This window comes from Bos indicus, chromosome 12 (assembly GCF_029378745.1).
Source record: "Bos indicus isolate NIAB-ARS_2022 breed Sahiwal x Tharparkar chromosome 12, NIAB-ARS_B.indTharparkar_mat_pri_1.0, whole genome shotgun sequence".
In the NCBI taxonomy this organism is placed as follows: Eukaryota; Metazoa; Chordata; class Mammalia; order Artiodactyla; family Bovidae; genus Bos; species Bos indicus.
Genome location: NC_091771.1, coordinates 70396331 through 70415992, shown reverse-complemented (window position 1 = coordinate 70415992; position 19662 = coordinate 70396331). Strand labels below are relative to the sequence as shown.

General features: G+C 41.4%; 1 protein-coding gene across 6 annotated transcripts in view; it reads right to left on the bottom strand.

Annotated features, from left to right (window-relative positions):
• The window catches only part of LOC139176077 (ATP-binding cassette sub-family C member 4-like), a 401158-nt gene that overhangs the window by 215990 nt on the left and 165506 nt on the right, over positions 1-19662 (bottom strand). For all 6 annotated transcript variants that reach the window (XM_070800386.1, XM_070800387.1, XM_070800388.1 and 3 more), the window contains 3 exons: positions 12630-12793; positions 11339-11464; positions 9944-10193 (listed from right to left, as the gene is read on the bottom strand). In XM_070800386.1, the coding sequence (XP_070656487.1) occupies positions 9944-10193; positions 11339-11464; positions 12630-12793 (540 nt within the window). The remainder of the gene's footprint in view (positions 1-9943; positions 10194-11338; positions 11465-12629; positions 12794-19662) is intronic.

Below are 19662 nucleotides of genomic sequence, written 5' to 3'. Positions count from 1 at the left end.
TCCTGTTTCCAAATTCACCTTTTAATTGGGATTAACACATATAAGTGAGAGGCATGGGAAGGAAGAAAAATGAACATCAGATCAGATAATTATATTTATTTCCTATTTCCTTTTAGAAACTAGGAAGGAGGTTGAATCAGACTTGGCTCATCATTGGGGTGGATCGTATAGCAAACACTGGGGGATTTCAAAAGCCTCTCAGAATACAAAACCAAATTCATGATCTTCTGTTCCCCTTGTTGTTCAGTCACTAAGTTGAATCTAACTCTTTGAGACCCTAATGACTGCAGCACACCAGGCTTCCCTGTACTTCACCATCTCCAGCAGCTTGTTCAAACTCATGTCCATCGAGTCAGTGATGCCATCCAACATCTCATCCTCTGTTGTACCCTTCTCCTCCCACCTTCAATCTTTCCCAGCATCAGGGTCTTTTCTTATGAGTCAGGTCTTAGCATCAGGTTTTCAAAGTATTTAAGTTTAAACTTCAGCATCAGTCCTTTCAATGAATATTCAGGGCTGATTTCCTTGAGAAATGACTAGTTGAATCTCCTTGCAGTTCAAGGGACTCTCAAGAGTCTTCTCCAACACCATAGTTCAAAAGCATCAATTCTTCAGTGCTCAGCTTTCTTTATGGTCCAACTCTCACATCCGTAGATGACTACTGGAAAAACCATAGCTTTGACAATATGCATCTTTGTCAGCAAAATATTGTCTCTGCTTTTTAATATGCTGTCTGTGGAAAATTCTGAAAGAGATGGAAATACTAGACCACCTGACCTGCCTCTTGAGAAACCTGTATGCAGGACAATTAGAACTGGACATGGAACAACAGACCGGTTCCAAATAGGAAAAGGAGTACATCAAGGCTGTATATTGTTACCCTGCTTATTTAATTTATATGCAGAGTACATCACGAGAAACGTAGGGCTAGATGAAACACAAGCTGGAATCAAGAGTTCCAGGAGAGATATCAATAACCTCAGATATGCAAATGACACCACCCTTATGGCAGAAAGTAAAGAAGAACTAAAGAGCCTGTTGATGAAAGTGAAAGAGGAGAGTGGAAAAGTTGGCTTAAAGCTCAACATTCAGAAAATGAAGATCATGGCATCTGGTCCCATCACTTCATGGCAAATAGATGGGGAAACAGTGGCTGACTTCATTTTGGGGGGCTCCAAAATCACTGCAGATGGTGACTGCAGCCATGAAATTAAAAGACACTTACTCCTTGGAAGGAAAGTTATGACCAACTTAGACAGCATATTTAAAAGCAGAGACATTATGTTGCCAACAAAGGTCCATCTAGTCAAGGCTATGGTCTTTCCAGTAGTTATGTATGGTTGTGAGAGTTGGACCATAAAGAAAGCTGAATGCTGAAGAATTGATGCTTTTGAACTGTGGTGTTGGAGAAGACTCTTGAGTGTCCCCTGGACTGCAAGGAGATCCAACCAGTCTATCCTAAAGGAGATCAGTCCTGAGTGTTTATTAGAAGGACTGATGTTGAAGCTGAAACTCCAATCCTTTGGTCACCTGATACAAAGAGCTGAGTCATTAGAAAAGACACTGATACTGGGAAATATTGAGGGCAGGAGGAGAAGGGGACGACAGAGGATGAGATGGTTGTATGGCATCACCGACTCAATGGATATGAGTTTGGGAAAACTCCGGGAAATGGTGATAGACAGGAAGTCCTGGCGCACTGCAGTCCATGGGGTTGCAAACAGTCAGAAATGACTGAGTGACTGAACTGGACTGAACTGGGGTTTATCATAGCTTTTCTTTCAAGGAGGAAACGTCTTTTAATTTCATGGCTGCAGTCACCATCTGCAGCAATTTTGGAGCCAAAAATAAATAAATAAATAAATAAAAATAAGCTCTTTCACTGTTTCCAGTGTTTCCCTATCTATTTGCCATGGAGTAATGGGACTGGATGCCATGATCTTCATTTTATGAATGTTGAGCTTTAAGCCAACTTTTTTGCTCTCCTCTTCCACTTTTATCAAGAGGCTCTTTAGTTCTTCTTCACTTTCTGCCATAAGGGTGATGTCATCTGCATATCTGAGGTTATTGATATTTCTCCCGGCAATCTTGATTCCAGCTTATGCTTCATCCAGTCCAGCATTTCTCATGATGCACTATGCATGTAAGTTAAATAAGCAGGGTGACAATATACAGCCTTGATGTACTCTTTTCTGTATTTGGAACCAGTCATTTCATGTCTGGTTCTAACTGTTGCTTCTTGACCTACATATAGATCTCTCAGGAAGAAGGTAAGGTGGTCTGGTATTCCCATCTCTTGAAGAATTTTCAACAGTATTTTTGAGATCCACACAATCAAAGCCTTTAGTGTAGTCAATAAAGCAGAGGTAAATGTTTTTTTTTTTGAAACTCTCTTGCTTTTTCTATAATCCAACGGATGTTGGCAATTTGATCTTTGGTTCCTCTGCCTTTTCTAAATCCAGCTTGAACATCTGTAAGTTCTCAGTTCACATATTGTTGAAGCCTAGCTTGGAAAATTTTGAGCATTACCTTGCTAGCATGTGAGAGGAGTGCAATTGAGCAGTAGCTTGAACATTCTTTGGCATTGTCTTCTTTGGGATTGGAATGAAAACTGACCTTTGCCAGTCCTATGGCTACTGCTGAGTTTCCAAATTTGCCAGCATATTAGAACTCCATATTTCAACAAATTCAGGTATTTTACAGCCCCATAACCCAAAACAGCCCAGCATTCACCTCTCCCTTCCTGCCATACCCAATTCAAGACATGCGCTGAGTTGTGCTTGAATGCTCTGAAATCTGGCCAAGTCTATTTCACCCTAAACCAAACCACATCATCTCGTCCCTGGACCATGTACTGCATCAGCCTCCTGACACACTCATCTCCCTGCCTCTGTTCTAGGTCCCCGCCCCATCTCCCTGTCCAGTTCCCAAGGCTGCAGCCAGGCTGAGTTCTGAGACACTAAAAACCTTAACTTGTGGTTTCCTTTCAGTTCCCTCCTCAGGCCTCCAGTACTCTCTACTCTGCAGCCTCAAACATTTTTGTTTCCTTCTTATGCACTAAAAGCCTTTGTCACAGTCACCATCCCCATGAAAATGCAAAGTATCAGCTTCCCACCTCCCCCACCCCCACACATGAAATTCTCCAGTCTTCCCAGGAAGTACCATCTCCAAAATTAAACCAGTGTCTCTAACAAAGTACCTCATTTCACCTCAGAGTTCTCCTTCCAAGGACTAATGACACAAAAACACACATCCACAGTGAGTTTCACTATTCGGTTTGTTATTAACCCTCCACTTGAAAGGAATTCCAAGGAGGACAGACTGCTCTATATTTCCTTACCAGCCATTATACATACACACCTAGCTTGTGCCAGGCTTCAGTTATTTATTCAATTATCTTGGTGATGGAATAGATGAATAAATTCCAAATTTGCCCCTAAAACATCTAATGTAAACCAAGACAGGTTTTTCCTCTCAACTAATTTTACTTTTCAAATGATCTTGACATCCTCTCTATTGGATTTGCACAGTTTGGATTTGTTTGCTCTTTTCTACAACTAGGGCACTGTTTCCCAAATGTGGCCTATGTTCAGGTACCCAGGGACATTAACCGAAGGCATATTAATAGACACTTTGGATTCCAGCCAACACCTAGTGAATCAGAATCTCCAAGGTGTGATCATTTAGTTTTAATAAGCACTACAGGTGATTCTGATAAACTAGAGAACTAAACTTTTTAAGGGTTAGAGAAATCAAATGAACTTAAAAAGAGGCTAAAATCTAAAATTTTAAATTATATATATTTCAATAATGATTTCAACCCACCAGGAAGCAGTTTGCCATTCTGACACTAACCCTTCTCATCACTCTATTCTTGGCCATTTGTCCCACATTTACTGAAAATGACTGTCAAAAAGATCTCAATACCTAGGCCATCTTCCAGCCAGAAATTTTATGTACATGAGGGAAAATTGGTGTTTCTTTCCCAAATCAAAGGTGCTTCCTTTACCAGGACACAAAGAAACCTGACAAAGTCAGCACCAGGAAAATTCAAAGTTCTCAACAGGTCATAATGTTAATGTTATTGCACACATCTACATAGGAAGGAATTTCAAGCCTCAGACACAGTTCAGTTGAATTTTGGTGGGAAAAAAATCCTACCCAAATATTTGAGCACGATTCCATAAAAACCTTATTTAGCACCCCTTTTGTGCTACACTCTTTGGTGCACCACATAATCCACCAAAGAATAAGAGTTAACACTTTTTGCACTAAAACCACACTTAATGGTTAGCCATTTGCAGAATCCCTACCAGACATGATGGAGCTGGATGGTTCTTTCAGTTACATACTTTCTGGGCACCTGCTATTTGTGAGGACTACAAAGATGAATGAGGCACTATATCTGCCCTTTAGATAAGTCTGCAGTTCAGGGAAGGAAAGAAATCCACAAACATGTGGTTTAGTGAGGGCAAAGTCACATCCATGAGCTCAAAGGAAGATATGGGAATTAAAGAGGGTGTGATGGTTAATTTTATGTCAACTTGACTAAACCACAGTCTTCAGACACCTGCTCAAACACATCTGGTTATTACAGTGAAAGTATTTTTAGATGAGATTAGTATTAAAATCAATAGACTCAGTAAAGCAGATTATTCTCCTATAGAAGAATACTAAGTAGCCAAGATGGCAATGGTCTGGCTCTTTTGCCCCACTTCTAGAAACAATGATGTTACATGATTATGTAATGGCTGAGATCATCTATAGCACTGCACAGGCACAATACAAAGTAACAGCTTGGCCACTTCCCACTTCTGTTCATGTATACCTTATAAGCCCATCTTAAAATCCCTGCTGCTGCTGTATCAGTTCAGTTCAGTTCAGTCACTCAGTCGTGTCCGATTCTTTGTGACCCCATAAATCGCAGCATGCCAGGCCTCCCTGTCCATCACCAACTCCCGGAGTTCACTCAGACTCACATCCATCGAGTCGGTGATGCCATCCAGCCATCTCATCTTCTGTCGTCCCCTCTCCTCCTGCCCCCAATCCCTCCCAGCATCAGAGTCTTTTCCAATGAGTCAACTCTTCGCATGAGGTGGCCAAAGTACTGGAGTTTCAGCTTTAGCATCATTCCTTCCAAAGAAATCCCAGGGCTGATCTCCTTCAGAATGGACTGGTTGGATCTCCTTGCAGAATCAGCCACTAGCAAATAAAGTATGTCTGTAGTTCCTATTGGAGAAGGCAATGGCACCCCACTCCAGTACTCTTGCCTGGAAAATCCCATGGACGGAGGAGCCTGGTAGGCTGCAGTCCATGGGGTTGCAAAGAGTCGGACACGACTGAGCTACTTCACTTTCAGTTTTCACATTCAATTTGAAAGCATCAATTCTTTGGTGCTCAGCCTTCTTTATGGTCCAGCTCTCACATCCATACTTGACTACTAGAAAGACCATACCTTTGGCTATACAGACCTTACATCTTGTTAGCAAGATGATGTCTTTCCTTTTTAATAGGCTGTCTAGGTTTGTCATAGCTTTCCTTCCAAGAAACAAGCATCTTCTAATTTCAAGGCTGCAGTCACCATCTGCAGTGATTTTAGAGCTCAAGAAGAGAAAATCTGTCACTGCTTAGAACTTTTCCCCTTCTATTTACCATGAAGTGATGGGATCAGATGCCATGATCTTAGTTTTTTAATACAGAGTTTTAAACCAGCTTTTTCACTCTACTTTTTCACCCTCATTAAGAGGCTCTTTAGTTCTTTGCTTTGTGCCATTAGAGTAGTATCGTTTGCATATCTGAGGTTGCTGATATTTCTCCCAGCAACCTTGATTATTCTTGATTCCTGTTTGCAACTCACAAATGCCATTCTTGCATTTCTCATGATGTACTCTGCATATAAGTTAAACATGGTGACAATATACAGCTTTGTTGTATTCCTTTCCCAATTTTGAACCAGTCCATTGTTCCATGTCCAGTTCTAACTGTTGCTTCTTGACCTGCAAACAGGTTTCTCAGGAGACAGGTAAGATGGTCTGGTATTCACAATTCTTTAAGAATTTTCCAGTTTGTTGTAATCCATACAGTCATAGGCTTTGGCATAGTCAATGAAGCAGAAATAAATGTTTTTCTGGAATTCCCTTGCTTTCTCTAAGATCCAACGAATGTTGGCAATTCCATAAAAAGGAATGAATTTGAGTCAGTTGTAGTGAGGTGGATGAAACTACAGCCTGTTATATACAGAGAAGTCAGAAGAATAAAAACAAATATCATAAATTAATGCATAAATATGGAATCTAGAAAAATGATATTGATGAATCTATTTGCAGGGAAGGAATGGAGAAGCAGATGTAGAGAACAGACTTGTGGACACAGCAGGGGAAGGAGAGGGTGGGACATACATTGAGAGAGAAAAATAGCACTGACATATATACACATCATGTGTAAAACAGAGGTGGCTCAGTGGTAAAGAATCAACTTGACAATGCAGAAGACACGGGTTCAATCCCTGGGTTGGGAAGATCCCCTGGAGTAGGAAATGGCAACCCACTCCAGTATTCTTGCCTGGAGAGTCCCACGGACAGAGGAGCCTAGCAGGCTACAGTCCAGGGGGTTGCAAAGAGTTGGACATGACTGAGCAACTTAGCTAGAGGGAAGTTGCTCTGTAACACAGGGAGCTCAACCTGGTGCTCTGTGACAACCTAGAGGGGTGGGATGTGGAGGGGAGGGAGGTTTAAGAGGGAGGTGATATATATGTATAATTATGACTGATTCATGATGTTGCATGGCAGAAACCAACATAACATTGTAAAGTAATTATCCTCCAATTAAAATAAATAAATAAAATGAAAATAGGGCTTCCCTGGTAGCTCAGATGGTAAAGAATCTGACTACAATGCAGGAGACCCAGGTTCGATCCCTGGGTTGGGAAGAACTGCTAGAAAAGGAAATGGCAACCAACTCCAGTATTCTTGCCTGGAGAATTCCACAGACAGAGGAGCCTGGTGGGCTACAGTCCACAGGATTGAAAAGAGTTGGAGGTTTAAGAGGGGATATATGTATAATTATGACTGATTCACTATCTTGTACAGCAGAAATCAACACAACATTGTAAAGCAATTATCCTCCAATTAAAAATAAATAAATAAAATGAAAATAAGAAAAAAAGAGAAAAAAGACTGACCAACTCCAAACAGGAGGAAATTCTGTGTCAAGATCATCTTTGGACTCCAGATACATTTTAGCATAAAGTCTGATGGTTTTAGTCTTCTTTTATCTCATGATGGCTGGCAAGACTTTCAGACTAAGTTTGTTAATCAAGACTGAGTGTTCCTATTTATCTACAAGACTCAAGAGCCCAGACCAGGTGTCAGGCCAGCAGTCTACATGAACACCAGGCTGTGCTAGCCACAACTCCTCTCTTTAAAGAGCAGGCCCACTGACAGACACAGAAAACAAAGGGAAGATTCATATCTATTTCCACTCTTGATAAGATCCAGCTCCCCTAAGTTGAAACACACTACCACACATACACACCAAAGATCAATGTTCCAGGAATGCTAACCCCAGTCTGCTCCCTCCCTCTGCATTGCTCTGGCTTCTAGTGCAGGTTGAGCCACCCTGGGCCTCTGTAGGCTCCCAGCCATTTCCTGTAACTGTTGTTTCAGTCAATCCAGTATGAATTTGATGCCCATGGTATGTCTGGTATGGTCCAGGCACTACATTAAAGAATCAGACACAGTCTACCAGACACAGTCAGCTGTCACAGGGCTTGGAACACTACCAGGGAGTCAACATCAGCCCACCCGACATGATGCTGGGTGGCACGGGACTGGCTGTGTACATAAATGGAAGCCCTGGATCATCGTGAATGAAAGTGCTGAGAGAGGCTCATGGGGCTACTGGAGGCTCAGCAGTATTTACTTAAATCAACAAGAGAAGACAAGGTGACCCAGGGGGCCCAACAGAGTGAGCCAAGACCCCAAAGTGGGGGTGACTGTGGCAGTCACAGAGACAACCTCACCACCTCCCTCCCTCCTCACTTGTCCAAGTGCTGGGAAACAAACAGAATGGACAGTGGAGCTAACAGTTAAAAATTTTAACTTTTCAGGAAGCAGGGAACTTTTGCATATCTTCAGAGTGAGACTCGTTGATGTGAATCACACTTAAGGACTTACTCCACTTGGCAGAAGGTACTAAGAAGACAATAATGTAACAATGGCTAAGAAACCAGGCTTTGGGTAGGATCCTAGAATGTCATGGAGAAGGCAATGGCAACCCACTCCAGTACTCTTGCCTGGAAAATCCCATGGACGGAGGGGCCTAGTAGGCTGCAGTCCATGGGGTCACTAGGAGTCAGACACGACTGAGTGACTTCACTTTCACTTTTCACTTTTCACTTTCATGCATTGAAGAAGGAAATGGCAACACACTCCAGTGTTCTTGCCCAGAGAATCCCAGGGACAGGAAGCCTGGTGGGCTGCCGTCTATGGGGTCGCACAGAGTCGGATATGACTGAATGACTTAGCAGCAGCAGCAGCTAGAATGTCATTTACAGGCTATTTGAGGATGGGTGAGTTGTTTCACCTGATACAGAAACCCATTTCCTTAGTTGTAAAGCAGGGACACATGCTAATCTCATTCAATTGCTGTCAGGATTAAATGAGAAACCCTGTAAGCCTTTGCGTGTACCCAGACCACACAGTGAGCCCTGGCAACAGCGATCAAAGATAGTGGCTGTGTCAAAATCACAGCGCTGTAACAAAATCACAGCAGTACAGCACATGTATGAAGCCTCCATCTGGACACATTACCCTGTCATTGACAATGTGACTATGGTCCAGGAATATTCCTAAGTGTTTTCTTTCAAGATGCAAAAGCTAAGGGAAAAAAAAAAAAAAATTGTTGAACTGAATGGACCATCCCTTAACAGTGTTGCTAGAAGCCCCTGGCAGAAAGAATGACAAAACTCAGGGGACCAGAACTAACCCTGTATGACTGATCTGCTTTGTAAGTAATCATTTTTTAAATAGTATATAGAAACTTCATCATAAAAAAAAAAAATCAACTTTTATGATAAGACCCCAAAATAAAATAAAATCGCACCCAAACCTATCTAACTTCACTATAGATCTGTTACTGTCTGTCCATCACTGAGGAGAAGGACAAAAGCAATTAAATATTTTATAAAGCCCAGATACTCAGTCATGCCCAGGCTGGCTCACAGAGCCAGTTTACCTTCATTTTAGACCTACTCATAAACATGCAAGTACTTTAGAGCCTACTGTATGCCAGGCTCTTATTTTGGTGACGTAAATTATTTGCCCTTGGCAATACAGAGACAGAAAAAAAGGAGACAGTGGATATGGTGGAAATCACAAATCTGAAAGGAAGAAGCCAATTAGAGATAGGATTAAAGAGTAAGGGTAAAGAGGACAAGTCAGATCCAAAAGACATGTTCAGAAATCAACAAGCAAGCCATCTGTGGAGGAAAGAAACCATTTTTAAACAGTGAATTAAGTGAATCTGAGGCCACTCTTCCTGTCCAAGGAGCAGGACCTCTCAGCAAGTTCTTTCCCTCCAGACTCAGAGAGGAATCCAATTCACCCCAGGACTGAACACAGTTGCTAGTCATTAAAGTTAACACAGGAGATGCAATCTGTTTACTTCTTTTGCTTTTAGACATTTTAGTTGCCCTGCAGCCATCACTTGTACATCAAGAACCCTGTGCCACTGCTACTGCTGCTCATAAATGAGCAGTGATCTTATATTATTTGTAATGTATTCTACCAAAGAAGAGAGGGGAGTATGTATGACATTTTGGAACAGCTACCAGTTATGTCCAAAACATTAAATCTCACCTAACTGGCATACAGTGACACCAAATAAAAGGAACCATTTTACCTAAAATCTACCTAAAACTTTAAAAAGTTATCTTTCACCAAACCTTGATTCTTCGGACACTGGCGACTGTTGATGCTACGTTCTCGATGGCTGTGGGGAAGAGGAGGATGCCTGTAAACTGCACAACTTGGTACAGTGTTATGGCCAAAAACACTTGGTTAACTGTGATCATGTTGCCAAGAAGCACGTAGGTGGTAAAGGTGACGAAAAGGATGACTCTGCTTGCAGTGTCAAAGAATATCAAATTCATTCCATCAAGGTAGGAACGTCTCAGAATCTTGGAAATTTCCTTCCTGTAAAAGAGAGACGGGAATAGATTTTAAAAGAAGCATCAACATCCAAGCTATGAATTCAAATGCCCTGTGTGAGTGGCCCCTTTCTAGAGAGTGGACACAGATTAAGATGAACCATCCCTCACATCATGGAGACACTATACAGAGCACACCTGGGGCTCTGCCCCGACCCAAGGACCACACACTTCATCATCGCTTCACTCTCCCAACTAAATGGAGGATTAACGTCACACTTTTAAACATTTTGAGTCAATAACAGTTGAGTTTGAAAATTCATTCAACAAGCATTTGTAATCACAAATCCTGTGTAGGGTACCTTGAGGATGACAGAAAAAGAGAACTTGTCCCTTCCAGGAGTTCATGAACTTAGAAAAGAAAATGGGTAGTCCAGTGGTTAAGACTTCATGCTTCTAACGCAGCAGCCATGGATTTGATCCCCAGTCAGGGAACTAAGATTTCATATGTCCACCAAGACATTAGACAGAGGCAGCCAGCATGGCCCCCATGGGAACACAGAGCAGAGATTTGTAACCCAGAGCAGTAAAGTCAGGACAATTCACACATACATGGACGCTGAGAAGATGAGTGGGAGTCAGTTAGGGCTGGTGGAAGCCAGAGAAGAAGGAAGATGAGAAAGTGTATTCCCAGCAGAGGGAGGGGCCCTTACAAAGGTACGAAGGTGAGAGGTAACAGGATGCAGCCAGAGAATTATGAATAGCTTGTGCTGGAATATAAATACTCATCAGATATTTAAATAAAAGATGGACAAAATTTCTATAAACCTAAAGAAAATTCAAAAGGAAAGGTATTTTCATGGCTCTGTTTGGAATAAAAAATACTGAATCATAAAGTTTGGCCCAATACAAATATACCCACTCTCTCTAATCTTCCCATTTGTTCTATATTAACATAAATTGTAGTTTTAGTTTAAACATCATCAACTCAAATATGAACATCTTAGGATCATTGCTTCCTTGAGATTTGGGGTATTAATATGTGAAATTTCATTTCTATATAAGAAAGAAGCACATATATTTTTCCTTTAGGAGGATGGTAAATAAAAGAACAGTAATACTTTTAAACCATTCAGTAAAAACAGGAAATAAAAAACTATGAACTGTGGTTTGAAATATACAGAAAGTTACCTTCTCAATCTGGTAATAAGCTCTGCAAATGACTTTTCCCAAGCATACATTTTTATTGTTCTGATGCCAGTTATAACTTCATTCATGGTCCTGAGCCTGGTGTCTGTGAGAGCTGCAGTCTTACTCCTAAGGGAACAAACATGAGAAATGAGCCTTAGTGATCACAGCAAAAATTTCCTTCCCGACAGCAGCATTGGCACAGTCAGAGACCAGGGATCAAATGATTTCCTACAGCTCCCCTAAGCTGACAACACAGGCAGGTCCTACTCAAAGTACAAACAGAGGAAGACTTTAATTAGGAAGTCAACCATGCAGCCCAATTCAACAAATAACTTGGAGAACTTGCAGTATTGGCTAAGGAAGACCTGAAGTAAGTCAGGTACAATCCACCTGCCCAAGGAAGTTGTGGTCAGCTAGGGAAGGCAGAAGACACCCGAATCTAATGGAAAGACAATGTGCTATAATAAAATAGGATTAAGGTGCTGGGAAGCAGAAAAGATGGGGCTGTGAATACCACTGGGAAAGGAGAGCAAGAAAAGCTTCAGAGACCTGGTAGCACTCAAACGGGGCTTCAAAGGATAAGGAACATCTTTCTGTGGTAAAGATAAGAAATAAAATTCCAAGTAGAGAAAAATAACATGCATAAAGTCACCAAAAAAAGAAAGGAAAAGAGCTCAATGTGCTTCAAACAGTACATCTCCATCACCTGACAATCTGAACAACACACCTCCAATCCCCTGATATATGCTTCAAGTCTAACTCATCACCATTAGACCCTTCATCACTAGACACTCTTTTATCACATAAGCTGCTGGTACTGTGGGGAACAAACAAACTGTGGGGCTTTATAAATTTATGTCTTTATGCCCTTGGAGTTCTGATAACTTAATGCAAACAGTGAATTAAAAACAAGACATGAATTTAAATAACTAAAAATGATCCTAATACAAGCATAGCAAAAATATATGCAGCTTGAATTGGGCCTATAGGATGATTACTATTTAATAATGTTTAAATAACCTGGACTTAGGTAAATTCTGCTTACAGACACTATACTTATTCAAGTACAGTTCCAAGAAGAGCCAGGAAATGGCTTCACCTTTCCCCTGTCAAGATCAGTCTTTGGTTTAAGGATGGAGCCTCCACTAGCTAAGCCTGAAGGGTCTACAAGATATGCAGAAAAAGAGATCAGAGAAGGTTGTTGTTGTTGTTGTTTTAACAAAAGCATAGAGTAGACTGTGGGTTCACCAAGTACACATCATCTGTTTTTTTAAACCAGTGTTTCTCTTACCGGAGTGATGAAAACAACTTCCCAGAGAAGCTTTGCAAAAGCATAAAAATAATGAGGAGTGCCATCCCGGCAAGAGATGATATTCCTATTTCCATCCAGAGCAAGATGATCACTGTGATAGCATTAAGTGGCCCAATCCACAGGATGTGCAAGCGTACTATTACCTTAAAAGAAAAAGACAAAGTCTTCCTAGAACTGTATAAAAGCAAAACCATAAGCACACAATTTAGAAACAATCTGCTCTGAAGGAAGAGACAGGAGCCTAAATAGAAATGATCTCAGTGGGTTTTAAACCTGCTGAAGCAGAAATCGAAGCATCCTCCCCAGATGATGCTGTTTTGGGGCAGCACAAGGCTGGGTTCAGGATGTCCAGGAAGAAGCAGACAGGCACACTGGAAGGAAAATGATTTTGTCAACAATGCAGATGGTCACAGGACATCCCTAAACTCTCTGTCCCAAAATTCAGACGCCTTTTTCCCTGGGGCTCCCTGCAACCCCAGGAAAGTCTACATTATGGTACCTACCACTCTCTCCAGTAATGACGTGTGTATTTACCTCCCTGATGAGCTTTGACTTCTCCAGGGCAGAAACTAAGCCTTATTCATCCCTGAAATTGGAGAGGTACCTGATTTCATGTCTGATGAATGAATAACTGAAAGAGAAGTTGTTGTTCATCACTTAGTCATATCCGACTCTTTGTGACCCCAATGGACTGCAGCACACCAGACTTCCCTGTCCTTCACCATCTCCAAGAGCTTTCTCAAACTCATGTCCATTGAGACAGGGATGCCATCCAACTATCTCATCCTCTCTTGTCCCCTTCTGCTCTTGCCCTCAATCTTTCCCAGCATCAACGTCTTTTCCAGTGAGTCAACTCTTCACATCATGTGGCCAAAGGATTAAAGCTTTGGCTTCACCATCAGTCAATCCAATGAATGTTCAGGGTTGATTTCCTTAAGGATTGACTGGTTTGATCTCCTTCCTATCCAAGGGACTCTCAGGAGTTTTCTCCAGCACCACAGTTTGAAAGTATTAATTCTTTTGTGCTCAGACTTCATGATATGGTTCAACTCTCATATCCATATAAGACTAGTGAAAAAACAAACATAGCTTTCACTACATGGACCTTTGTCAAAAAAGTGATGTCTCTCCTTGTTAATAGGCTATCTAGATTTGTTATAACATTTTTTCCCCAAGTAACAAGCGTCTTCTAATCGCATGGCTACAGTTACCATCTACGGTGATTTGGGAGCCCAAGAAAACAAAGTAAGTCACTCTTTCCATTGTTTCCCCATCTATTTCCCATGAAGTGATGGGACCAGATGCCATGATCTTTGTTTTCTGAATGTTGAGCCTTAAGCCAACTTTTTCACTCTCCACTTTCACTTTCATCAAGAGGCTTTTTAGTTCCTCTTAACTTTCTGCCATAAGGGTGGTGTCATCTGCATATCTGAGGTTATTGATATTTCTCCCAGCAATCTTGATCCCAGCTTGAGCTTCACCCAGCCCAGGATTCCACATGATGTACTCTGTATAAAAGCTGAATATGCAGGGTGACAATATACAGTCTTGACATATTCCTTTCCTGATTTGGAACCAGTCCGTTATCCTATGTACAATTCTAACTCTTCCTTCTTGACCTGCATACAGGTTTCTTGGGAGGCAGGTAGGTGGTCTAGTATTCCCATCTGTTAAAGATTTTCCCACATTTTATTGTGATCCACACAATGAAAGGCTTTAGCATAGTTAATGAAGGAAAAGTAGATGTTCTTCTGGAATTCCCTTTCTTTTTCTATGACCCAAGGAATGTTGGCAATTTGATCTATGATTCCTCTGCCTTTTCTAAATCCAGCTTATACATCTGGAATTTCTTTGTTTGTGTACTGTTGGAGCCTAGCTTGAAGGATTTTGAGCATTACCTTGCTAGCATGTGAAATGAATGCAGTTGTGTGGTACCTGGAACATTCTTTGACATTGCCTTTCTTTGGGATTGGAATGAAAACTGACCTTTTCCAGACCTGTGGTCACTGCTTAGTTTTCCAAATTTGCTGGCATTTTGTGTGGAGTACTTTAACAGCATCATTTTTTAGGATTTAAAATAGCTCAATTGGAATTCCATCATGCCCACTAGCTTTGTTGGTAGTAATGCTTCCTAAGGCGCACTTGACTTCATACTCCAGGATGTTTGGCTCAAGGTAAGTGATCATGCTATCATGTTTATCTGTGTCATTAAGATCTTTTTTGTACAGTTCTTCTGTGTATTCCTGCCACCACTTCTTAATATGCTCTGTTTCTCTTAGGTCCATACCATTTCTGTCAATTATTACGCCCATCTTTCCGTGAAATGTTCCCTTGGTATTTCCAGTTTTCTTGAAGAGATCTCTGTCCAGTTCAGTCATTAAGTGGTGTCCCACTCTTTGTGACCCCATGGACTGCAGCATACCAGGCCTTCCTGTCCATCACCAACTCCTGGAGTTTACTCAAATTCATGTCTATTGAGTCAGTGATGCCATCCAACCATCTAATCCTCTGTTGTCCCCTTCTCCTCCCACCTTCAATCTTTCCCATCAGCAGTGTCTTTTCCAATGAGTCGGTTCTTCCCATCAGATGGCCAAAGTATTGGAGTTTCAGCTTTGGCATCAGTCCTTCCGATGAACATTTAGGACTGATTTCCTTTAGGATTCATTGGCTTGATCTCCTTGCTATTCAAGGGATTCTAAGGAATTTTCTCCAGCACTACAGTTTGAAAGCATTAATTCTTTGTGCTAAGCTTTCTTGATAGTCCAACTCTCACATCCATACATGACTACTGGAAAAACCATAGCTTTGACTACAAGGACCTTTGTCAGAAAAGGTCCTTTGATGTCTCTGCTTTTTAATATGCTCTCTGGGTTGGTCATAACTTTTCTTCCAAGGAGCAAGTGTCTTTTAATTTCATGGCTGCAGTCACCCTCTGAAGTGATTTGGGAGACCAAGAAAATAAAGTCTGTCACTGTTTCCATTGTTACACCGTCTATTTGCCATGAAGTGATGGGACCAGGTGTCATGATCTTCGTTTTATGAATATTGAGTTTCAAGGCAACTTTTTCACTCTCCTCTGTCACTTTCATCAAGGGTGGTGTCATCTGCATATCTGAGGTTATTGCTGTTTCTCCTGGAAACAGAAGATTGATTCCAGCTTGTGTTTCATCCAGCCCAGCATTTCGCTTGATGTACTCTGCATATAAGTTAAATAAGCAGGGCGACAATATACAGCCTTGACACATTCCATTCCCGATTTGGAACCAGTCTGTTGTTTCATGTCCAATTCTAACTTGCTTTTTGACTTGCATATAAATTTCTCAGGAGGTAGGTCAGGCAGTCTGGTATTCCCATCTCTTAAAGAATTTTCCACAGTTTGTTGTGATTCACACAGTCAAAGTCTTTGGAATAGTCAATAAGGCAGAAGTAGATGTTTTTCTAGAACTCTCTTGCTTTTTCTATGATCCAATGGATGTTGGCAATTTGGTTCTTCTGCCTTTTCTAAATCCAGCTTGAACTTCTGGAAGTTCACCATTCACATACTGTAAGCATTACTTTGCTAGTGTGTGAGATGAATGCAACTGTGTGGTAGTTTGAACATTCTTTGGCATTGAGTTTCTTTGGGATTGGAATGAAAACTGACCTTTTCCAGTCCTGTGGCCATCAAAATCTTGTGCACACCAGGAGACCCCACAGAAACTGAGCCAGTACCTGCCTTTGAGTGTTTGAGGGTCTCCTGCAGAGGTACAGGTCAGCAGTGGCCTGCCACAGGGGTAGAGGCTCTGGGTGCAGCAAACCTGGGTATGACATAAACCCTCTTGGAGGAGGTCAACATTAACACCACCATAGGGCTGCCAGAACTTACACAGGACTGGGGAAACAGACTCTTGGAGGACAGGGGAAAAAAAAAAAAAAAAAAAAAACAACCCTTGTGTGCACAAGGACCAAGGAGAAAAAAGCAGTGACACCACAAGAGACTAATCCAGACTTGCCCATGAGTGTCCAAGAGTCTCTGGCAGAGGCATGGGTTGGCTGTGACCTGCTACAGGGTTGGGTACACTGACTGTGGCAGTGCATACACAGGACCTTTTGAAGGAGGTCACCATTATCTTCATTCAGTTCAGTCACTCAGTCATGTCTGACACTTTGCAACCCCATGGAATGAAGTACGCCAGGCTTCCACACCCATCAGCAAATCCAAGAGCTTGCTCAAACTCATGTTCATTGAGTCCGTGATGCCATCCAACCATCTCATCCTCTGACATCCCCTTCTCCTCCTGCCTTCAATATTTCCCAACACCACAGTCTTTTCAAATGAGTCAGTTCTTCCCATCAGGTGGCCAAATAATTGGAGCTTCAGCTTTAGCATCAGTTCTTCCAATGTATATTCAGGACTGATTTCCTTGAGGATTAACTGGTTGGATCTCCTTGCAGTTGATGGGACTCTCAAGAGTCCTTTCCAACACCAAAGTTCAAAAGCATCAATTCTTCAAAGCTCAGCTTTCTTGATAGTCCACCTCTCACAACCATATATGACTGCTGGAAAAACCATAGCTTTGACTAGACAGACTTTGTTGGTAAAGTAATATCTTTGCTTTTTAATAAGCTGTCTAGGTTGATCAAGCTTTTCTTCCAAGGAGCAAGTGTCTTTTAATTTTATAGCTGCAGTCATCATCTGCAGTGATTTTGGAGCCCAGGAAATTAAAGTCAGTTACCCTATTCCTATCTGCCATGAAGAGATGGGACCACATGCCATGATCTTCTTTTTCTGAATGTTGAGTTTTAAGGCAACTTTTTCACTCTCCTCTTTCACTTTTGTCAAGAGGTTCTCTAGTTCTTCTTCACTTTCTGCCATAATGGTGCTATCATCTGCATATTTGAGGTTATTGATATTTCTCACAGAAATCTTGATTTCAACTTGTGCTTCATCCAGCCTGGCATTTTGCATGATGTGCTCTGCATATAAGTTAAATAAGCAGGGTGAAAATATACAGCCTTGACATATTCCTTTCCCAATTGGAACCAATCTGTTGTTCCATGTCCGGTTAGAACTGTTGCTTTTTGACCTGCATACAGATGTCTCAGGAGGCAGGTAACGTGGTCTTGTATTCCTATTTCTTTAAGAATTTTCCACAGTTTGTTGTTATCCACACAGTCAAAGGCTTTGGTGTACTAATAAAGAAAAAACAGATGTTTTCCTGGAACTCTCTTGCTTTTTCTATGATCCAACAGATGTTGGCAATTTGATTTCTAGTTCATCTGCCTTTTCTACATTCAGCTTAAACATCTGGAAATTCATGATTCACGTATTATTGAAGCTTGGTTTGGAGAATCTTGAGCATTACTTTGCTAGGGTGTGAGATGAGTGCAGTTGTGTGGTGGCTGGAACATTTTTTGGCATTGCCTTCCTTTGGAATTGGAATGAAAACTGACTTTTTTCAGTCCTGTGGCCACTGCTCAGTTTTCCAGATTTGTTGGCATATTGAGTGCAGCATTTTCACAGCATCATCTTTTAGGATTTGAAATAGCGCAACTGGAATTCCAAGACCTCCACTAGCTTTGTTTGTAGTGATTCTTTATAAGGTCCACTTGGCTTCACATTCCAGGATGTCTGGCTCTAGGTGAGTGATCACACCATCGTGGCTATCTGGATCATGAAGATCTTTTCTGTACAGTTCTTCTGTGTATTCCTGTCATCTCTTCTTAATATCTTCTGCTTCTGTTAGGTCCATAACATTTCTGTCCTTTATTGAGCCCATCTTCGCATGAAATGTTCCCTTGGTATCTCTAATTTTCTTAAAGAGATCTATAGTCTTTCCCAGTCTATACTGTTTTCCTCTATTTCTTTGCATTGATTGCTGAGGAAGGCTTTCTTATCTTTCCTTGCTATTCTTTGGAACTCTGCATTCAAATGGATATATCTTTCCTTTTCTCCTTTGCCTTTAGCTTCTCTTCATTTCTCAGCTGTTTGTAAGGCCTCATCAGACAACCATTCTGCCTTTTTGCATTTCTTTTTCTTGCAGATTGTCTTCACTGCCTCCTGTACAATGTTACAAACTTCTGTCCACAGTTCTTCAGGCACTCTGTCTATCAGATCCAATCCTTTGAACCTATTTGTCACTTCCACTATATAATGATAAGGGATTTTATTTAGGTCACACCTGAATGGCCTAGTGGTTTTCCCCAGTTTCTTCAATTTAAGTCTGAATTTGGCAATAAGGAGTTCATGATCTGAGCCACAGTCAGCTCCTGGTCTTGTTTTTGCTGACTGTATAGAGCTTCTCCATCTTTGGCTGCATAGAATATAATCAATCTGATTTCGGTATGGACCATCTGGTGATGTCCACGTATAGAGTCTTCTCTTGTGTTGTTGGAAGAGGGTGTTCGCTATGACCAATGTGTTCTCTTGGCAAAGCTCTGTTAGCCTTTACCCTGCTTCATTTTGTACTCCAAGGCCAAATTTGTGTTACTCCAGGTAGCTTTTGAATTCCTACTCTTGCATTCCAGTCCCCTATAATGAAGAGGATATCTTTTTTGAGTGTTAGTTCTAGAAGGTTTTGTAGGTCTTCATAGAACTGTTCAGCTTCAGCCTCTTCAGCATTACTGGTCAGGGCATAGACTTGGATTACTGTGATATTGAATGGTTTGCCTTGGAAATGAATGGAGATCATTCTGTCATTTTTGAGATTGCATCCTAGTACTGCATTCAGTTCAGTTCAGTCTCTCAGTCATGTCCAACTCTTTGCAACCCCATGCACTGCAGCATGCCAGACCTCACTGTCCATCATCAACTCCTGGCGTTTTCTCACACTCATGTCCATTGAGTCAGTAATGCCATCCAACCATCTCATCCTCTGTTGTCCCCTTCTCCTCCCACCTTCAATCTTTCCCAGCATCACAGTCTTTTCCAATGAGTCAGTTCTTCCCATCAGGTGGCCAAAGTATTAGAATTTTGGCATCAGTCCTTCCAATGAATATTCAGGACTGATTTCCTTTAGGATGGACTGGTTGG